Source organism: Cryptomeria japonica, chromosome 10 (genome assembly GCF_030272615.1).
Source record: "Cryptomeria japonica chromosome 10, Sugi_1.0, whole genome shotgun sequence".
NCBI lineage: Eukaryota > Viridiplantae > Streptophyta > Pinopsida > Cupressales > Cupressaceae > Cryptomeria > Cryptomeria japonica.
In genome coordinates, this window is record NC_081414.1 from 118,294,347 (window position 1) to 118,315,350 (window position 21,004).

Here is a 21,004-nt window from a genome sequence, read left to right on the forward strand (position 1 = left end):
CACAAGGGAATAAGACACATTATATGAGTGATGAAGATTTGAAATGACAACAACTTGTCATCAGGAGACGTGGCAGGCTGCCCCATCAATGGCCTTATTAGCCAGTGCATCGGTTTCCTTGTTGGCCTCCTTGAATATATGGCCCAAACAAAACTCCTCAAAATTGCCAAGGAGACTAAGGCATTGATCGAGAATTCTTGTTAACTTCCAATTGCAAATACTCCTTTTCTTGAGGGCATTCATTGTCAAAAAGGAGTCCCCTTTGATACAAATTTTGCTAATTCCTAGACTGAAGTCCCAATCCAAACCAAGCCTAACTGTGTGAAGATTTGCTTCATTATTAGTTCCTTCAGGTTGAGCGAGACTTAACATTGCCAAAATCTTGCCCTATGTATTTCTAAAAATAAATCCACACCAAATCGACTTAGATTACTTCTAGAAGTGCCATCGAAATTCATTTTAATCCACCCATTGTTTGGAGGAGACCAAGTAGTAGTTAGCCTTACCAGCTTTAAGCAATTAGCTCTCTTCGCCCCATTAATAGGGGGGATACATAAATTGTTCCAAGACCTACTCATGTATTCATCCGAAGAGGAGAAAAAAATTTGGTTTGAAGAAAAAATCTTACAATGTTATAAGCTATTTCCATGATAGCTCTATCCAACTTTGCCTAGAACACATCCACCTCAATAGCTTTGTCCTAAAAGACTCCCATTCCTTTGTTTCCATAGTTCCCAAATCACAGTTGAAGGTATAATCTTCTAGAGACGACCAAATGTTGAATGGTGTTGAAGGATCGGCAACATGTTAAATAGATTTAATATGCTCACAAGCAAGGGGCACGCGATCTTCATCTTGCTCAAAATCATTGTCAAAGAGGCCATCACAAAGTGGCACCTCAACAAAATATGGTCTATGGTTTCATTGTCAGCCTTACAGAAAGCACACCTAGAGAGGCCAAAGAAACCAAATTTCCTTAATGGGTGGCTTGTCAAAATTCTATTTTAGATAGCCATCCAAGTGAAGGAGCTGGCCTTGGGAAGGCAAAATCTATTCCAGCATAGATGAGCGGACCAATCAATTTTTTGCACTAATCCTTCCTTAGCCATATAACCCAATTTCACACTATAGTTACCTGATTTAGCTGCACACCAACAGATAACATCATCCTTTTCTTTAAGAAGAATCTTCCTCTTTTGCAGTTTAGCTGTCAATTTGTCAACATGAGATTGAGGGAGACCAAGATTGGACATCTCCTTCCATCTCCATATAGTCCTACTATCAACTAGATAGGTTTCGATGCAGTCCCTAACCTGAACCCTTGACAATGCCTTCAACCTATCCTTGACCTCCTGCAGATCAAGCTGCAATGATAGAGTTGAGGCCCCGTCCCAAGAGTCCTCCCAAAATTTAGCTTTCTTTCCATTCTTAGGCTTCCAAGAGCAGTAATTTGAGATGATAATGATTGTTAAGTTTATTTAAATTCTGTGATCAAGAGGATAGAAGAGATGAAGATATAGTCTGGAATTAAAATTGAACTGCAGTAGTGCGAATGAAAGGAAGCACAACACTTATCGATTTCAGTATTGTGTTCCTCCTTATTGTATGTGTGTTATTTATATGTGGAAGAAGGGTTAAGTAGTGAAGAGATATTTCTTCCCATGTGGGAAGACACATCTCTTCCCTACGTGCCACTCATCACCCGTTAACAGCCCGTTAACAATATTAACACAGCCCGTTAATAACATAGCCTGATAACAATTTAAGATCATCGCTGATCGTGAGGAACGCGATTATGAATCGCTTATCATAGCCCGTTAACATGAAAGGGTGTGACCGGTCAAACATCATAATTCGGTTTAGATTTTATTATTGATTTGTTAACATACATACTAATAGTTAACATGTAATCAATGTATCGGAATTATGAAATTGTACGACTAACGTTATATGAACTAACACTCCCTCTTAACCAGGGAGGACACATTTCATGTTAGAGAAGCATCACAATTCATCCATCGATTGTGAAGAGAAGAGATATCACACCATAGTGATATCCAGAGATATGGTTCAACAATGAATATCAAGTCTCATGATACTCACCGTAACTCATAGTTATCAAGTAAGGTATGTGCACTGGCATCAAGTCACATGATGCCTACCATACTGATAATGATTCATGGCATGTCCACAAATATTATGTCCATAATATTCACCATGAAGATCTCTATCATAATTATGGTTTATTTAATGATACCAACCAATTGATATCTACCATAATGTCTCAAAGATATATTCTATCATGACATGTCCACAGATATCAAGTCACATGATATCCATCAAGATAGATAAATTGATAATTGTAAAATCGTTACCTTACAATATCAATTTGAAACAAGTGTACATTATTGAAGAGACGTCACCCTTCAATAATGTTCACAAGAGGGCCCATGAAGTCATGGAGTCACACACATGACAAATAAAAGAGTTTACACATTAAGAATCTTAAATATATTAGTATATCAGAATAAATGAGACTCTATCTCAAAATTAAATAACATTTTCAACCATACCAAGTTTATCTCTAAAGTGTTCAATCTTGATCCTGGAGAGAGGCTTGGTAAGAATGTCTGCAATCTGATCACCTGTACTAATATAATTCAGTTGGATCACATTCCTTTCCACCATATCTCGAACATAGTGATAAGGAATCTCAATGTGTTTAGACCTGTCATGAAATACCTGATTCATTGAAAGCTTGATGCAACTCTGATTGTCACAATAGATGACAGTAGGATTTAAGGGCTGCCCAAACAGTCCTACAAGCAATTTCTGGAGCCATACCTGCTTGTCTTGCTCCCATGGAGGCTGCAATGTATTCAGCTTTTGTAGAACTCTGAGCAACTGAAGACTGTTTTCTACATATCCATGAGATCATTCCTGATCCTAAACTGAAGCAACATCTTGATGTGCTTTTCCTGTCAACTATGCTTCCAGCCCAATCAGAATCAGTGAATCCGTGTAGGTCAAGGTCTACATGTTTATATTTCAGACCAAAACCAATAGTTCCCCGAAGATATCTCAGAATATGCTTTGTAGCAACAAGATGTATTTCCCTAGGTTCACACATAAACTGACTTAGTGTATTAACATCATAACATATATCAGGTCTTGTGTTTACCAAATACATCAGATATCCAATAATCTGTCTGTAGAGAGTAGGATCTGCAAACTCTGATTCTGCAGCTGCTTCCTTTGGCTTGTGTAGATTTGTCTCCATAGGTGTGGTCATGGATCTACAATCCATCATTCCAAATCTCTTGAGTATATCAATGGTGTATTTTCCTTGATTAAAAATTATACCATCTGCTTGCTGCCAAACTTCCAATCCAATGAAGTAGTGAAGAATTCCTAAATCCTTCATATCAAACTCAGAGGCTAATTCTTTCTTACACCGAGAAATACGATTATCCTCTCCTATGATTAGTAGATCATCAACATAAAGAATAAGAATTAATAATTCACCATTGATTACCTTGTAGTAGAGATATGGATCTGCTTCATTCTTGGAAAACCCTAATTCCAAGAGATAGTGATCAATTCTTTCATACCATGCTCTGGGGGCCTGTTTCAGTCCATATAGGACTTTCTTTAATCTGCAGACATGTGATTCAGCCTTATGAATCACAAAACCTTCAAGTTGCTCCAAATAAACTTCTTCAATCTTACCATTTAGAAAAGCAGTCTTAACATCCATTTGATGGACTTTCCATTCTTTAGATGCTGCAATAGCCAAAACTGCTTGGACAGAAGTGTATCTGGCAACAGGAGCAAATGTCTCTTCATAGTCAATACCTTCTTTCTGTGAGAAACCTCTGGCAACAAACCTTGCTTTGTGCTTCTCAATGCTGCCATCTGCTGCATGTTTGATTTTGAAGAGCCATTTAGAAGATACCATAGATTTGCCTTTTGGCCCAGGCACAATATCCCAGACATTATTTTTTAGAATTGACTGATACTCTTCTGACATAGCATCTTTCCAAACTTGATGCTTGAGAGCATCTCCAACACAGGAAGGTTCTGCACCAATGGTCTCACTCATCAAGGCAGCATAACTGGAAAATAGGTTAGGTCTCTTACTTTCTCTGAAGGTCCCCTTTGGAGCAGCATAATTTTCAGCTTCTTGAAGCATCTTTTTAGCCCAAAGCGGTCTCTTCCTCATTTCGGGATAATGTAAGGTAAGTCTTGAACTTCAGGCTCAACGTTTTCAGGGGTCTCCCTCTGAATCTCAGGGGTGGGATCCTCATCCATGCTTGTAGGAGGATCTTGGTTTTCCAATTCAGTAGAGCTTTTGGACCTCTTGAATGCTATGTCTTCTTCAAAGATGAAATCTCTGCTTAGTTCAATTTGCCTTTGTCTAGGTATGTATACTCTGTAAGCCTTAGAGGTTTCACTGTACCCAACAAATACCCCTTTCTTTCCAGAAGGTTCTAATTTTGATCTCTTTTCTTTGGGAACATGAATACAGACTGGACACCCAAAGATCCGGAGATGACTTATGTCAGGTTTGTTACCAGTAAAGGCTTCTTCAGGGTTTTTATTATCAAGAAGAGAATGAGGACATCTATTTTGAATGTACACAGCTGTCCTAGATGCTTCAACCCAAAATGAGGTTTCTATATTTTGGTCAAACAACATAGCCCTAGCAGCTTCTACTATAGTCCTATTCTTTCTTTCAGCTACCCCATTTTGTTGTGGGTTATAAGGTACACTTAACTCCCTCTTAATCCCAACATTTATACAATAATCTTTAAACATATCAGAAGTGTATTCCCCCCCATTGTTTGTTCTTAAGGTTATGATTTTCTTACCTGTCATGTTTTCTGCAAGAGCTTTGAATTCCTTAAATTTAGAAAGGATTTCTTCAGATTCTTTGTACCTCAGAAAATATATCCAGGTCTTCCTAGAATAATCATCTACAAATATTACATAATATAAAAATCCTCCTAAGGAGGGTACAAACATGGTCCATATAAATCATAATGAACTAATTCTAATACATTTTTGGATTTACTGTTGCTAGAATTGAAAGACCCTTTAGTATTCTTTCCCAAGGCACACCTCTTGCATGCTCCTTTAGAACTGTGACTTAGCTTGGGTAAGCCAAACACCATCTTCTCTATCTTAGGTAGGGCATAGAAATGAAGGTGCCTTAATTTTCTGTGCCAAAGTTCATTCGAATCTGGAGTCTCATGAATCAAGGCTTCAGGTGGAGTGGTGCAAAGTCTGTAGAGGCTCCCTTGTCTTACTCCAATGGTGTGGGCTTTCTTGATGATGGAGTTCTTTGGCCAAGCAAGTACCTTTCCTTCCATAAAGGTTAATCTGTAACCCTTATCTTCAAGTGTAGAAACTGAGACAAGGTTTCTCTTTATACCAGGTACAAATAGAACTCCAGTCAGCTGTAGGGATATGCCTGACTTTAGGTTGATATTGCAGGTTCCTATTCCCATAACTGGATAATTTGAGTCATCACCAATTGTCACTTCTTCATTTGAATTTTCCACAAGTGTATCTAGGTGTTCACGAAATCCAGTGATGTGTCGAGATGCTCTGCTGTCTATCACCCATGTGTTGGAACTGGAGGTGACTTGACTAGAGAGGGCTGAGTAGAAGACTAGTCTCTCGGAATCACTCCCTTTGTTAACTTCTACCATTGAAGCCTGTTGCTTGATCCTGTCTGGACATTTCATTGCATAGTGCCCATATTGGTCACATCTGAAACGTTGTACTTCAGACATGTCTCTCTTCTTCTTTGAAGACCTCTTTCCATTTGAGCCGTTGTCCCTCCTTCTCTTAACGTTCTTCTTCTTTCCTTTCTTGTGGGAATTAGAGTTTAGAACTTGAATGTCCTCATTACCATTGTTTTGTTTTATTCCTCTTGTGACAAGCGAAGATTCCTCTTGAATGCAATTGGTTTTCAATCTATCAAACTTAGGAAATTTAGAACGAGCACTGATTCCTTGAATGAACGATTCCCACGAGGTAGGAAGTCCATTTAGGGCCATCATAGCAAGTTCTTTGTTGTCTACTAGATGTCCAATAGTGGATAGTTGATCCCTAAGCTCAGTGATCCTCAAGAAATAGGATGTAACTGTCTCTCCTTTATTCATCTTTATATGGTGTAGTTGATTCTTCAAGGTGAGAGCCCTGCTAGTGTTGTTAATTTCATAAATGTTAGCTAGGGCTTTGAACATTTGAAAAGCCGTCTCATATTTAGAAATAACTGGCACAATGTGGTCTCTCACTGAACCCACAATTATCTTAAGAGACTTCTCACTGTCCTTGCTGCACTGAATTTTCTCCGTATCATCAGAGGGTTTAGGAATTTCACTTTTGACATGGGAGTCCATTTTATTTTCTTTCAAAACAAGCATGATCCTGAATTTCCAAGATACAAAATTTGATGCTCCATCTAGTCGATCTTCAAACCTAACTCCGGTTGCCATTAGGATTATAGGAATGTGATCTACTAAGAGCTGGGTGAATGTCTATAAGATCGTTACAGAATTTAATTTGATCTTCCTTAACTTAGCTCTGATACCATGTTAAGTTTATTTAAATTTTGTGATCAAGAGGATAGAAGAGATGAAGATATAGTCTGGAATTAAATTTGAACTGCAGTAGTGCGAATGAAAGGAAGCACAACACTTATTGATTTCAGTATTGTGTTCCTCCTTATTGTATGTGTGCTATATATATGTGGAAGAGGGGTTAAGTAGTGAAGAGATTTGTCTTCCCATGTGGGAAGACACATCTCTTCCCTACGTGCCACTCATCACCCGTTAACAGCCCGTTAACAATATTAACACAGCCCGTTAATAACATAGCCCGATAACAATCTAAGATCATCGCTGATCGTGAGGAACGCGATTATGAATTGCTTATCATAGCCCGTTAACATGAAAGGGTGTGACTGGTCAAACATCATAATTCGGTTTAGATTTTATTATTGATTTGTTAACATACATACTAATAGTTAACATGTAATCAATGTATCGGAATTATGAAATTGTACGACTGACGTTATATGAATTAACAATGATGTTCTTTGTTTACCTTCATTTTCAATCAATATCTATTCTATCATATCATATGTGGCCGAGTAGGCAAGAGAGTTGATTTTACACTAGATTTTGTCATCATTTGGAATTTTCTCAGCAAAGATATACTTGCAGTTGGGGAGGTTGATCGCCAATATTGAGTCCACATCTCTCATTTTGCTTCTATTGTTCCTTTGGCTGATGTACACACAATGGCATCTAGTGTGGACACCTTTGAGGAGATTCTATTGGTCATTTGAATATTGGTATTCTATCATCTACTAAGGTTCTAAAGACATGTTGACATTCCATCTCCTTCATCTATTGTTGCTTCTAATGATACTAGTAATGCTACATCCATGGCTTGTTGTGATTCAATGCAACAGGATATCCATTGTCTTCTAGATTCAGCTACTTAGGATGAATACTTCACAAACATTGTAGGTTTGTTTTGTGAGTCCTATCTTGCAGACTTGGAGGACATTATTGAAGATATCCATCTTCTCTTTTTGATGTTACTTCTTATGGAGTTGCAGCATTTTCGTCAAATGTTGTGGGTGAGCATTTAGACCCTCTTGTTCCTTCTTTACCTCATCATTTGTCACAATTTGACATTGGTGTGGAGATTTTTAATAAGCATTTGGAGGAGCCATCTTTGTCTTTGGAACCTATTCTACATTCGTTTCGACTAGATTTTGGATTGTCATTGTCATTAGTGTGGGCTGAAACGCTTGACTGATTGTGGCAAATTTCAACATTCACTTAGAGACACTTGATAATAATTCAGAGACATCGCACATTTAGTTTCTTGGTTTTGTTTCTTCCCAAGGGGAGGAATGTTGTTCAACAAGATTGGATCATCTTCAACATTTAGCGGTGGGCATCTACCATCATTGTAGGAGACTCTAAATTGAGGGCTGCTGCATAGTCTCTCTTCTTCTTTTGTCTCTTTGGGGGGACATTTTCCTCACATGGGTTTTTGGTCTTCTCATTTTTTTGAAAGCATTTTGTATTTTCTCTTTTTTGGGGAGGATTTTTGTTTCATTGGGTTTTCTCCTAAAATAACTTTGTGAGAGATTGCATTTGTACATGGGTACTATTGTGATGTATCACACATCGCCCCATTGCAAACGGGGACCCCCACTTTTCAGTTTTTAGGGTAGTTGTTTTGCTTAGCTTGGCAATAGTTTCAAAGTTTTTAGCCTTTGCCCATGAAAGGGGGGTATGTATTGTGAGTCTAGGATTTGAATTGAGGGCGTGATTGTGAAGAATGCAAAGTGTGGTTGTGAGTTGTCAATAGGGTGAAAGTTGCTTGAAGTTGTGAAATTGGTCGATATTGTCAAAAATTGTCAATGTTGTCAAGGTTGTCAAAATGCAAGAAATGTTGTCTAAAATCGGCTAGTGTCTACCAACATTTGTCTAATTCCCTTATTACCGTATCTCTCCAGAAAGATATTGACCAGTTTTGATATTTAATTCCCCATATGCAATCACATAAGCCACTTTAAACTTCAGACTTTAACCTGATAATATTTGTTTAAGCATCAACACAACCAATACCCTTTTATATAATATTTTTTTCTACAACTTTATTCCCAGCAACAAACACTTATTTTTCCAACCATGATAATCGTATTTTGAAAATTAAAGTTAATCTCTGGTATAAACTTTTATCCTGAAAATTTGACAAATACCTCTGAAATTGGTCTTCAAAGAAGACTTCACCAATTTCGCAAATGAAGCTCATTGGAATCTTGATATGAATCCACCCTTAGATGGAGTTGGGATTTTGTCCAGTCCACCGACTGACCCAAGGGTTTTTGTCCTGGGCTGAAGAATGACCCTGGTTCAATCCTTGATAAACAATCTTTCATAAAAACATTCTGAATCCAAATGACTCCCTCATTCCTCCTTTTATAATATTTTCTGGATCTTTCCGGAAAAAATATAATTTAAATGCATTTTTAATAATAAGCTTCTGGAAGTACTTTTAATAAAGCGACTCACTTATAAATTTCCCTTTGGCATAATATAAAGTCACTTATTAAAATAATTGAAGAAAAATATTTATTTAATTAAATATAAATGATCTCGATTTATGACCCCCTTTTAAATAATTAAAATTAGTCATCTTTTAATTTATTTATTTTGTGACAACTTAATCACAATCATTTAATTGATTTCTAAGGTCAAATAAAAGGGGACATTACATGGGATCAGTGACGAATATTTTCATGGTGATCAATGGTGATGTTTTTAGTTGGAGGAGATTGTGGAGCTGGTACATATAGTTTCTTCATGCCAATAGAGAATGGTTCTCCCATGTGAAGCTTGCATTTATCTAGGAAAAGTTAGAGGAGTATTGATGAGGGTGTAGGGGGAGCACTACTAGTAGGCATCAAACAGGAGTTATAGTAGAGCTGTCCTTTTGTCATCTCTTATCAAAGGAGTCAGGGTGCCAATGAAGAATGTACTAGAGATATCTTGGCCTATTTTTGTTATCTACTTGCTAAGGAACAAACTGGATTCTTGACTTCTTTCTTGGTACTAATTATAGATATTGATGTCTGCTTGGATGATTTGGTTCACTTTGGCATGATTGGTATGACACTCAAAGTTTCAAGTTAGTTCCTTGTATTCCCTGATGTTTGTATAAAAGTTTTGTTTGGTTGGCCATAACACAGTTTATGATAAGGAGTTTGTGTTTTTTGTTTTCTTGATTTCATGATTTAAGCATGTTTGGTGGAATTTAACTATGTTAGGCTTATGATATTATGCTGTCTTGGACCCATGGTTAAATAGCTAATCTGAAGAACACATATTGTTTGTACAATGATCTGGAATAGAAGGAAGTATTTTGTTAGCTTATCTAAGGCTGCATTATGCTCAATGTTGGCCTGTTTGAAATAGTATCTATTGTGTTTCATGATTCTTATATCATAATTATCTTTTCGTGGCAAACTTTTGTGTGTCACTGAACTCTAGTGGATGTAATTCTGATTTGAAACACCTATTATTTGATCAAGAAATAGATATTTTAGTTGATTGGAGTAATCATTTTAATGTCCTACCTCTAATAATGATTAAGAGGGTCTTGAATGGATGGATTAAGATCATGGAGAAGATTTAGTGACAAGAGATGCAAACAGAAGTTAGTTGAGATGTTGAACAAAAGGTGGATGGCAGTGGAAAGAAGGCAAGAGGAAGAATCTAAAGTGTATGCAAGGGCAGTAACTAGTTGATGGAGATGCCAACAGCCTCACAAAGTGAAATGGTCTCAAGATATTTACATTGTCATTGCTTAGGAAGTCTCAAGGAGGCAGTCTGCCCCAAGGAAAACAAAAACCAGATACGTGTATACCTCCTGATGCAAGGTTGAATCATTTGGTTATTGTAGTTTGTGAAGATAGGAAGTAACTTGGAAGCCACTCCCATGATGAAGAGGACGGGCAATGAATTCAGTTTGGACAATGCTTTGAGGGGATTACATAGTCACAACAGATTGGAACATGAGGTCTGCAATATTTCAACATGTGTCCATTCAAGAGGCCCTAGATTGGGGTTCTAAGCAAGTTTGATGATTGTGTCAAAGTGATGCTTGTTGAAAAGATTATCCTTGAAATAAAGAAAGTAAGAAGTTAATTGCATATCATTATATTCAACTTAGTGATTTTATGACATGAGATAATAGCGAGGGGCTGGGAGCTGCAGTTGCATGGTGGATTTATGGTTGTGGGGTAAGTGAGGGAAGCCGGTATCCAGCCTAGTAAAGTGGTATATATCATGTGTAATCATTAGTTACCTGGGGACGCGTCCCCGACTTGAAAACCCCCGTCCCCGTCCCGGGGACGTTTCAGGGACTTGGGGACGGCCAGGGGACGTTTCCCCCTGTCCCCAAATTGCCTTGTATTTTGAGGGGACGTCCCCGAAACGAGGGGACGCCTGCCCTAGCTTTGGGGGACGTCCGTACGTCCCAGGGACGGCTGGGACGTCCCCAATCCGTCCCGGGGACGGCCAGACGTCCCCCATATCTAAGGTCATTAAAAAATATTTAAAAAAAAAAAAGTTGTATTTTCAATTTTTAATTTAAATTTTCTAATATAGGCCCCTTATTAATTCAAATTGTTATTAAAAAAAAAAAAAGAAGAAAAAATTAATTAAATTTTAAATTTATTAATTTAATTCATAATTATTAATTTTATATCAAACGTTTAAAATTTAATGAGGAGACAACACAGGGATTGGTTGGGATTCCATTGGATGAGGTGGACGTAGACCATGACAGTGGGAGAGACTCAGAGGACTCTGATTTTGATGCAATGCTAGGAGAAGCAGTTTAGGGGCAGCATTATACTAATATACTTTGCTTTTTTGTATTTAGTTTTACTCAGTACTATTTTGATTTTCATATTGTAATTGACAATGAAACTATATGGCAGCAGTGTAGCCTTTGGGCATTTTGACATTTTGTATGTTATTTCTTTAATATCTATTATGATATGCATATTAACAATGTGAATGAACTGAAATTCTGATTTATGAATGCATAATTGCATATTGTCTATTGAGTATTAACAATGTTGTATGTTCAGAATTTACATTCTAAAATGTTTTCAACTTTTCATAGTATCATACACATGCTATATCCATGTTTTCATATGAATATAATGTATATATGCATGCTTTATCCATGTTTTCATATGAACATTTAGAATTTTGAAATTTTCCTATATATTTTAAATTTTTCCTATATTTTATATAGTCGTCCCGGAAATGCGTCCCGGAAATGCGTCCCCTGCTGTCCCCGTCTCAAAAACTCGGGGTAACTTTGGTAATCATGCATGGGGTAAATTTATTTATCAATTGTAAACCCATGTATTAGCAAAAATAGGGCTATAAATGTAAAAGTGCCCCAAGAATAAGAGATGTGGCGGTAATTTGAAAAAAAGGTGGAATATGAGATCCTTTGATCACACATGCTATGAATTTTTAATACAAAGTGAGACCTCTTATGATAAAAGTAAATGATTGTGGAGAAGCTAAGATAAAGTCTAGCTGCGTAGATATTTGTAAAGTGTTTGACTATTAGAAGGGACAAAATCTATAAATGATAGAAGAAATAGGAAATCCTCAAGATTAAGAAACATGGCCATTCATTATATCGTAAGTGAGTCAATATGAGCATGAAATGTTGCCCTCATGAATTTTTGAAGAGTAACCATTGGGGTAAACCATTAAGCAAGAATGCATTTGAATCTCCTACACTTTCAAAGCTACATTAATATTGAACAATACGTAAAGGAAAGTAATGAGATGATAATGGTGAGATTGGTCATGAACTTTATGAAAAAATATAATAATCGAACCCATGAGATCAGTTATTTTCTGAGTACAAACAAGGTAGGCAAATTGAGCAATAAAATAATTATAAGGAATCAAATTGCTAGGGATTTAAGGGAAGTGTTGATAGTGACTGCTTTCCAAAATAAGTAAACGATAAAGAAAAGTTACAGAAATCATGAATGAATTTGTCAAATAGTTAAATGAACGTACCCAGTTTATTAATTCATTATTTCATGTATTAAGCTGCTAACTATACTTCACATTCTAAATGTATGTATTGCACATATAACTGTTTGATTTACTATTGAGACATGCAATTAGAAACTAAGAAATTTCTGCTTGTAAAAATTAAATCAGTATGTTTATAATCTTTGCAGCTATTGTCATGTACATTTGGTGGGAGTTCTTTGTCGTCATCCAGTGTGACAGCTTTTCAGGAAAATATTTGACTCTACTTTTCTGTTAACTTTTTCTTTCAGATTGGGCTGTACAATTTGACAAAACTTCATTAGAGTATTATGATCATATGCATTTTAGTGGGAGTCCCATAGTTGTTGAAACCAAGGAACAAGCTAGAGTGTATGAAATGAAGCAAGAGGAGGAAACTTCAAAAGGTATATTTCTTCTATTTCCCAGCAAAGTTTGCTTACCTGTTTTGTATTAGTTTTTTCCCTCCATTATGATATTTTGTTGTATGATATTTACTTCTATAAATAGATTAATTTTAAAGTAGGACGTATTTTTTGCAATGTATCGAATCATGATTTTTTTTGGGGATTCAACTGTGTATTTTTTGAGTCAAACTTATTGACACATATTTCATGAGTAATGGTTCCTAAGAACCCATCCATGATTGTGAACGGTCCACTTAGCACTCATTGCATCTAGGAGATGCTAATAGGGGTGAAGCATTGAGGTTTTCAGGGAGGTCACCCATCCTCATCCTACAATTTACATGCGCTAAACCATGGATTTTCCCCAAGATCAAGTTCACTTAGCTTTCTACCCATTTGCCAAACCGTTAACATGTGCATAATGAACCATTCATTATAGAGCCCCTTTAACTCATCCAACGACAAGTAGGAGGTATTTTTGGCATTGTATCAAATTATGATGCTTTTATTAGGATACAATTGTGTACTTTTTTAGGCAAATTCGTTGTCCTATATGTCATGAGTAGTGGTTTACATGAACCCATCTCTCATGAAAATAAACTGTTCACTTTGCATTCATTACAACTAGGTGATGCCTATAGGGGTGAAGTATTAGGACATCTCGAGAGGTCACCCATCCTAGTACTATTCTGGCTTAATTGTGTTTAACCTTTGACTTTCCCCTAAAATCAAGCCCACTTAACCTGCTACCTCATTCACAATACCTTCAATGAGTGTTGTGCCTTATAAACCATTCATTATAGATCTCCTTTAGGTTCCTTTAGGAGGTTATTTTTGCATTGGATCAAATTATGGTGTTTTTATTAGGATCCCATGACACAGTTTTTGAGTCAAACTCATTGATTCATATTTCATGACTAGTGGTTCGCATGAACTAATTCTCATTATGCAACATCTATAAGACTAGGAGGTTATAATACTAGACTTGGTTGAATTCACTTGCAACAGCTATTAGACTAGACTATGCAACATCTTCTACTGTCAATGTAACTTGTCCAATTTGAATCCACAAACCCACGAATAGTAATTGGATGTCGAGGTTGAGTAGGATAACCATGATAACACAAGGAATACTCGAAAGTACCCTGCAAGTATTTGAACACTCTCTTCATTTCATCCCAATGTACCCATCTAAGATTTGCCATAAACCGACTTGGGACTCCCATTGCTTGGGCAATGTCTAGCCTCATACAGACCATGGGATACATCAAACTGCCAACAAGACTCACATACAATACTCTAGTCATGTTCTCCATCTCAGTATGAGATTTAGGACAATCCTCTATAGATAATTTTGTTCTTTGCAAGATAGGAACTACCAAGGATCTGCAAGTTGTCATGCTGAATCTCTCCAATACCGAGTTCACATACTTGCATTGGCTTGACTAGAGCTTTATGTTGGCTCTATCTCTTCTGATCTCCATTTATAAAATGTACTTAGTTGCACCTAGATCTTTCATCTCAAACTGTGTTGGTAACTAAAATTTCAAGTCACATTTCAAACCCTTACCATTCCTAAAAAATAGCATATCATTAATATACATTGCACTAATGATAATGCAACTATTATCAGTTTTGTATCATACATAATGATCAGATTTAGACCTTTGAAATCCCAAACTCAACATAGGTATCAAACTTCTGGTACCACATCCTAGGAGATTTTTGCAAATTGTATAGAGATTTCAACTTACAGTCCTAGGCTCATTAATGTTAGCAATCAAAGCAAAAATACAACTGGAATCCAACAAGAGTATGTAGTTCATCTTTCATTGGAGTAGGTGGAACCTAAACTACCTCTTTTTGTTTCTCTTCTTTCTTTGGCTTTGATTCAATTGAGGAAAGTTTCATCTCATTGAAATTACACTTCTGCTGTAGAGAACCTTCTTGGCCACTGGATCCCAAAGATTGTATTCCTTCACATCAACAGTACAGTCTATTCAAAATTCAAAAAAAATTATAAATCATAAAGTTGCACAAAATATTGCATGATCTTAATTGGGGACATTGTAGATCTTCTTACCTTTATCAACATCCTTAGAGGTTCTCATCACCACAACCTCCAGGATGGCCACCTCCAACTTTATCTAAAGATCCTCCTTAGGCAAATTTTCTTAATCTTGGAATATTGTCTTGTTTCTCTTTTTCTAGAAATGCTAGATTAACATGCATGGACTGATCACCCAAATGCTAGATTTTGGTACTCCGATTCCCATAAGTTTGATAAATCATCCCAAATATCCATGTGATTATATGTAAGGTGGTAGGATCATCAATACCAAAACTTGCAAGAAAATCTGCCCCTGATTTGTCATAGAAACAATGATTGGCAGACAAGGAATCAAACTAATCAAAAAGGGATTACTCTCTCATAAGAATATTGTCTAGCTTCCTAGATTTAGAACTTCTTAGCTTGATTATTTTTTATTATAGCCATTGAATCCTCTTTGATACAGATATTAAAAATGCTAGAAATAGAATCTAAATGAAGGCTTAGGACAAGAGCATGAGCTTCGTCTTCATTGTTTGTCCCATTACTGATTTTCATTGAGTTGGCTCTTATGAAAGAACCTGTACAATCTCTAATGACCTAGCCGGTTCTCAATAACCTTTGATTGTTGAAATGTAGCTAGGTCGTATCCCTTGATTGGGTCGACCTAGCTTGGTAAATGTTTAATGGGCCTACTTATGCGATTATATTATGTAGCTTGTGAATGTTAAGGGCAGGCCCTATTTGGGCGCTCAACTTATGTAACTTGTAATGGTTATGGGGCAAGACCTATTCATTGTGTAACTTTTAATTCAATAGGTCGGGACCTATTGAATATGTAACTTGTAACTTGGGTTAGCTTCTATGTAATTTGCAAATTGAATTTGTAATTTGGCACCAAGGCCGACCTAGGCATAAGGGTTAAAGGCATGTATATAAAGGAAGTGACTTGAGGTCACAAGACATAAAAAAAAAGTGAATGTGATCTGCACTACTTCAAAGGTCAGCGAATTCAGTCACAAAGTCAGCAAGCTAATCATAGGTGCTAGGATATCCCATCTAGAGGTCAGCGAACTCCCTCCAGCTGTGAGCGAACTACTAGTCAGCGATCTGCCCTTGTGTTCTGGTCTGCAATCTTCAGCAAGCAAAGTAGAGTTACAGCCCAGCGAACCCTATCAAGACTGAGCGAACATCTTGCAAGGCTGAGTAAATTTCATACAAAGACAGCGAATTCAAATCTGGGCTGCCAAATTGAGCTACAGGGATTTGATTCTTCAAGGTCAATTGATCAGATTGTTATATCTCAGATAAGTTGTGCTTGTGCCCTAGAAGGCTATATTGTAAATCTGCTCTGTGGTTAATATAATACAATCTGAGATAGTTGTTGCTGGGTTTTTCACCTCCAAGAGGGAGGTTTTCCCAGGTTATCTTGGTGTTCTTGTGTATGTGTATCTGTTTATTTCTGAGTCATGTTAATTCTGATCACTAAAATCAACATTGATTGCCTCTAAAGGTCTATGAAAGTTGCTTTAAAAAAGCCCCAGTCTAGGAGGAACCCATATTTTCAATTTTCTTCAAATCTGTAGCATTTTAACCTTACAAGCCCCATTAACCGGAGGGATTTTTGAAGAGTCCAAGATTTAAGAACTTTCTCTTACCAAGAAGTGATTATTTTTATCTTTATCAGCATCCTTAGAGGCTCTCATCGTCATAGTTTTCAAGATGGCCACCTCCAACTTTACCCAAAAATCCTTAGAGGACTTTTTATCTCGGAAGATTCTGTTGTTTCTCTTCTTTTGGATGTTTCAGATTAGCATAGGGGGACTAATCAACGAAATGCTGGAAAAAAGTGTCTTGGGTTTAAGAATTAGCTAGCTTTAGAAAAATTGTAGTAGTATCTTTTGCAAGGCTCTTGACCAATTGAGCTTAGCATATAGCTAGACCCAACATTTAGTAGCATAAGGGCAATGCATAAGCAAACGAGAAGCAAATTCCTCATTGTTACATCATAAAATACAAATCCAGGGGTCCACAAGACGGTACTTCCTCACTTTGTCATGGGTAAGAAGTTTACCATGCATCACTGTCCATGCAAACACTCTCCTGCCTTGGGAAAACAAGATATATTCCAACACACAAGGCAAATTTTTTCCTACGAATGATTAACAATTGTAACATAACCCAATTTAGAACCAACCCATCTGATTACATTTTCCTCTTCACAAAAACGGATCTTTCTTTTTGTAAGCAAACTACCTAACAATCTTCGAGTATTAGGGATGGGAGTAGAAGAAAGGTCTTTCCATTCGGCAGAGAGGTGGCCCAGTTCACCAGACAAAAGAAATTAGTAATTAATTTTTCTGTCCCAAGAAATAGCTTCTTGTAGCTTTGGAAGCTCAGCCATTGGTTGATGCCCATTCCAAGAATCAGTCCAAAGATCTGCAATATGTCCATTATGAATATCCTGAGATGATTAGTGATGATACTTCTTTATCCTACTTTCCACCGTTACACAAGAGATATAACCCAGTGTAATGTCTCCATTTTCGTGAGCATCAGAGTTTGAGGGAATAGCCTATCATTTTGACTTTTGTAGGCTAACATGTTTGGATATAGTCTCAGTGGCAGTTCCACTTCTTCAGTTTAGTCTTGGGTTCAGTTCTAGGGCCTTTGCAGTCAGTGTGTGGACTTAGTTGAGGGACTTACTATAGTAAGTCAATCTGGCAGTAGTGTTATCTTTAGTCAGGGCACTTGGACACATAGGGGTTATTCGGTGTTGACTTCAGCTTTTAGACGACACATCAACAGACTGAATATTGAGGGAGATATTAATATTTTAGTGGTTAAGTTATTAAACTAACTTATATGGATGTTATAGTCATAAAGTGACTTTATTAAAATTAAAAGCCACTTAAATATTATAAAGTGATTTTTATTAAATCACTTAAGTGAATTAGCAAATTAAATTATGGAGAGTAAATTAAATACATTTAAATGTATTTAAATGACTTTGGGTGTACTTTCTTGGGAAACGTGCCATTTGGAGTTATTACAAAGTTATATTATTAACTTTATTAAAATGTGGGCCACTTAAATAATATAAAGTGAATATCAAAAGGGTACGTCCAAGTGGGGAATTAATTCAAATGTTGCATAAAGTATATTAAATACATTTTAAATGTATTTAACTCCCTATAAGAGGAAATCACACTTTTTGGAGAATTATGCCTTTTTGGGTTTATAAAGGCAAAACAAGCAATTCAACCTCTATTATTGATTATTGATTATTTGACATTGCTTGATTTTGCTCCGTGGATTGTTTGAGACAAGGGTTTCAGAGGGTTTGCTATTGAAGAACGTGCATTCTTCATGGATCTGTGATTCTGAGGCTGTGAAAGATCAGTTGAATTATTGCAAACTGAGAGGGCTTCATCTGGAGTCTTACTGGGCTTAATTTGGGTTTCTTAATTTCAGTTATTTGCAGATTTTTTACAAAAAGGAAAGGGCTTTCAGACTTAGATGCCCCAATCAGCAGTAGTTAGCATCAAATAAGTAGGCCGTACAAATCCCATTTGCAGGCCATACCAATCAGACTTGGCACGTGGGCTCCAGGAAGAGGGCGTTTGCCTGGGAGGCTGGAACGCCTACCCAATTTGCATTTTGAGTGCACAGTTCCCAACACCTAGCCTATTCAGGCTATTCCATCAACTTTCTGGCTCGGAGAAATCACATTCTGGATTTGTACACTCATTTTGGTTAGTTTCCCAGTTTTGGCTGACAAACTCCAGAATTCTTCATTTAAAATAAGCTGAGGACCTACGGGTATGCTATTAGCAATAGAATTAATTGTATCTGTCATCTTATTCATAATTTAGTTGTAGTTGCTCTCAATTCCGTTTCTATTAAGTTTTATGTGCAATTCTTGCCTGGCACACTTTTTATTTTTTGCTTTAAAATTGTTCAAAAACCTTGAAAATCCAAAAACACATCAGCAATAGTATTTCAGGAGAGTTAGAACCAGCAGGGTTCTTACACCCAGGTTTTAGAATCTTCAAAAAATTTGGTTGTAAAGGAAAAGGCTTGGGAGCTAACGAACAAGGTATATGCAAGTCTATTCAGCTCCAAGAACATGTTGAAATGGAAGGCTTAGGTTTCTTTTCCCCAAATACTGTAAAATTCTTGGAAAATTGGGGTAAGAGAAAAGATATTGTTATAGTGGTATCTCTTTAGGAGGCCTGTCCACTTCCTTTGTTATATGTAGACAGGATTTATTTATCAAGCACATTTTGCTCCTCAAATAGATACTTTTTCTGAGAATGAATCTTTAGTGGAGTATCTTGGTGGTTATTCCAATTTCCAACTTTCCATCATTCCATTGTGATCAATGTTTTAACCATCCATTGAATGAACATTCTTACCTTGGGGAATCCATTTTTTCATTAGGAGAGCCAAAATTCACAGAACAGCTTGTTGATTGCTTGCCCACAAAACCATGCATTGAGGATAGGAGTACCGTTGTGATTGCAGAAAGTGAAACAATAGATGTTCCAATGGATGACATAGATATTCATATTACATAACATCGTCTTCTATCACAAGGCTAAACCTTCCCAACAAAACATTATGAAAATGCTTCCCATAGTCGCTTTGCTAGTTAAGCAAGAAATCCAAAAGCTTCTAGAAGTCAGGTTCGTTTTACCCATACATTACTCTCCTTGGATTTTCAACACAGTTACCATTGCTAAACGTGATAGTGGAATTCAGATTGTATGGATATTCAGGATATAAACAAAGTATTGCCTAAAGAAACTTTTTACCTTCCTAACATAGACAAGATTGTAGATTCCACTGCAAGATATGAAATGCAATCTTTCATGTATGGGTTTTCTGATTAAAATAAAATCTTCATTAATCTTTTAGATTAGCTTAAAACTGCTTTCCCCAATTTTACTTGATGTTATATCTAAAGACTAAAGTACAAATAGATATTTATTTATTTTATTTTTTGCTGACAAGGTCTAATAGTAAACATGTAACATCGTTACTTTTTCCTGATTTTCAGAAGCAGATGTCCTTGCTGCTCCTCTCAATTTGGTATACAACAAGTTCGTTTTAAGGTCTTCTCTCTATCTCTTTACCAAACATACACTTATAAAAATACATAACCATGGTAGGGAAAAGTAAATATCTGACATGATTTGGCCAAATTGTATGTTTTAGTGCTTGCTATCCGCTGATTTTCTTTTTGTTGGCACTAGGTGATAGCTTAAATGCACACCCAAGTTTATCTATGGACATATTTGGTCTATGTTAGTTGTAAGGTTTTGGTTGTTGGCATGTAATTATTGGTTGTTGTAGGTTTTGGTTGTGCATTTTTTATTTAATGTTTTGGGTGCATGAAGTGCCATAGTACTTCCTTGTTAAAGCATATCTGCATTGAAAATTCATGGGAGAATAACTTTATCACTAATAGAAACATCTATTGGTTACTTGAATGAAGGACTTTGGTTACTTGTTTGGATCAATATAAGAGAGAGAAATGTCTAAGTTGGTCTTATAAGTTTATAAGATTCTGTTATGATACTATTATTATATATTCTTAAGTATATACTATATATTTTCGAGTATAATAAAGATAAACATTTGTGGCATGCTTAATCTTAAAATTAGTCGTAGTTACTACTTTAACCCCTCTCAAATGGAATGAAGGGGTGTGTCTCTATTTCTTTATTCCTATAAATAAGGAAGAGAACTCTCTCCCGTATCATCATATCATCATTATTGAATTCATAAATTATTATTTGATAATTGGAGGTCACGTTGACATGTTTTTTATAACAGCGTCTAACACAAAATAAAGTTACCAATGGTCACCTTACTCTCTCTTGATTAAAGTG

At 36.4% G+C, this 21,004-nt stretch overlaps 1 protein-coding gene across 3 annotated transcripts in view; it reads left to right on the forward strand.

The window, feature by feature from the left end:
- The window catches only part of LOC131072618 (uncharacterized), a 98,960-nt gene that overhangs the window by 8,841 nt on the left and 69,115 nt on the right, over nucleotides 1-21,004 (forward strand). For all 3 annotated transcript variants that reach the window (XM_058008841.2, XM_058008842.2, XM_058008840.2), the window contains exons 3-4: nucleotides 12,923-13,057; nucleotides 20,170-20,224. In XM_058008841.2, coding sequence (XP_057864824.2) covers nucleotides 12,923-13,057; nucleotides 20,170-20,224 — 190 coding nt within the window. The remainder of the gene's footprint in view (nucleotides 1-12,922; nucleotides 13,058-20,169; nucleotides 20,225-21,004) is intronic.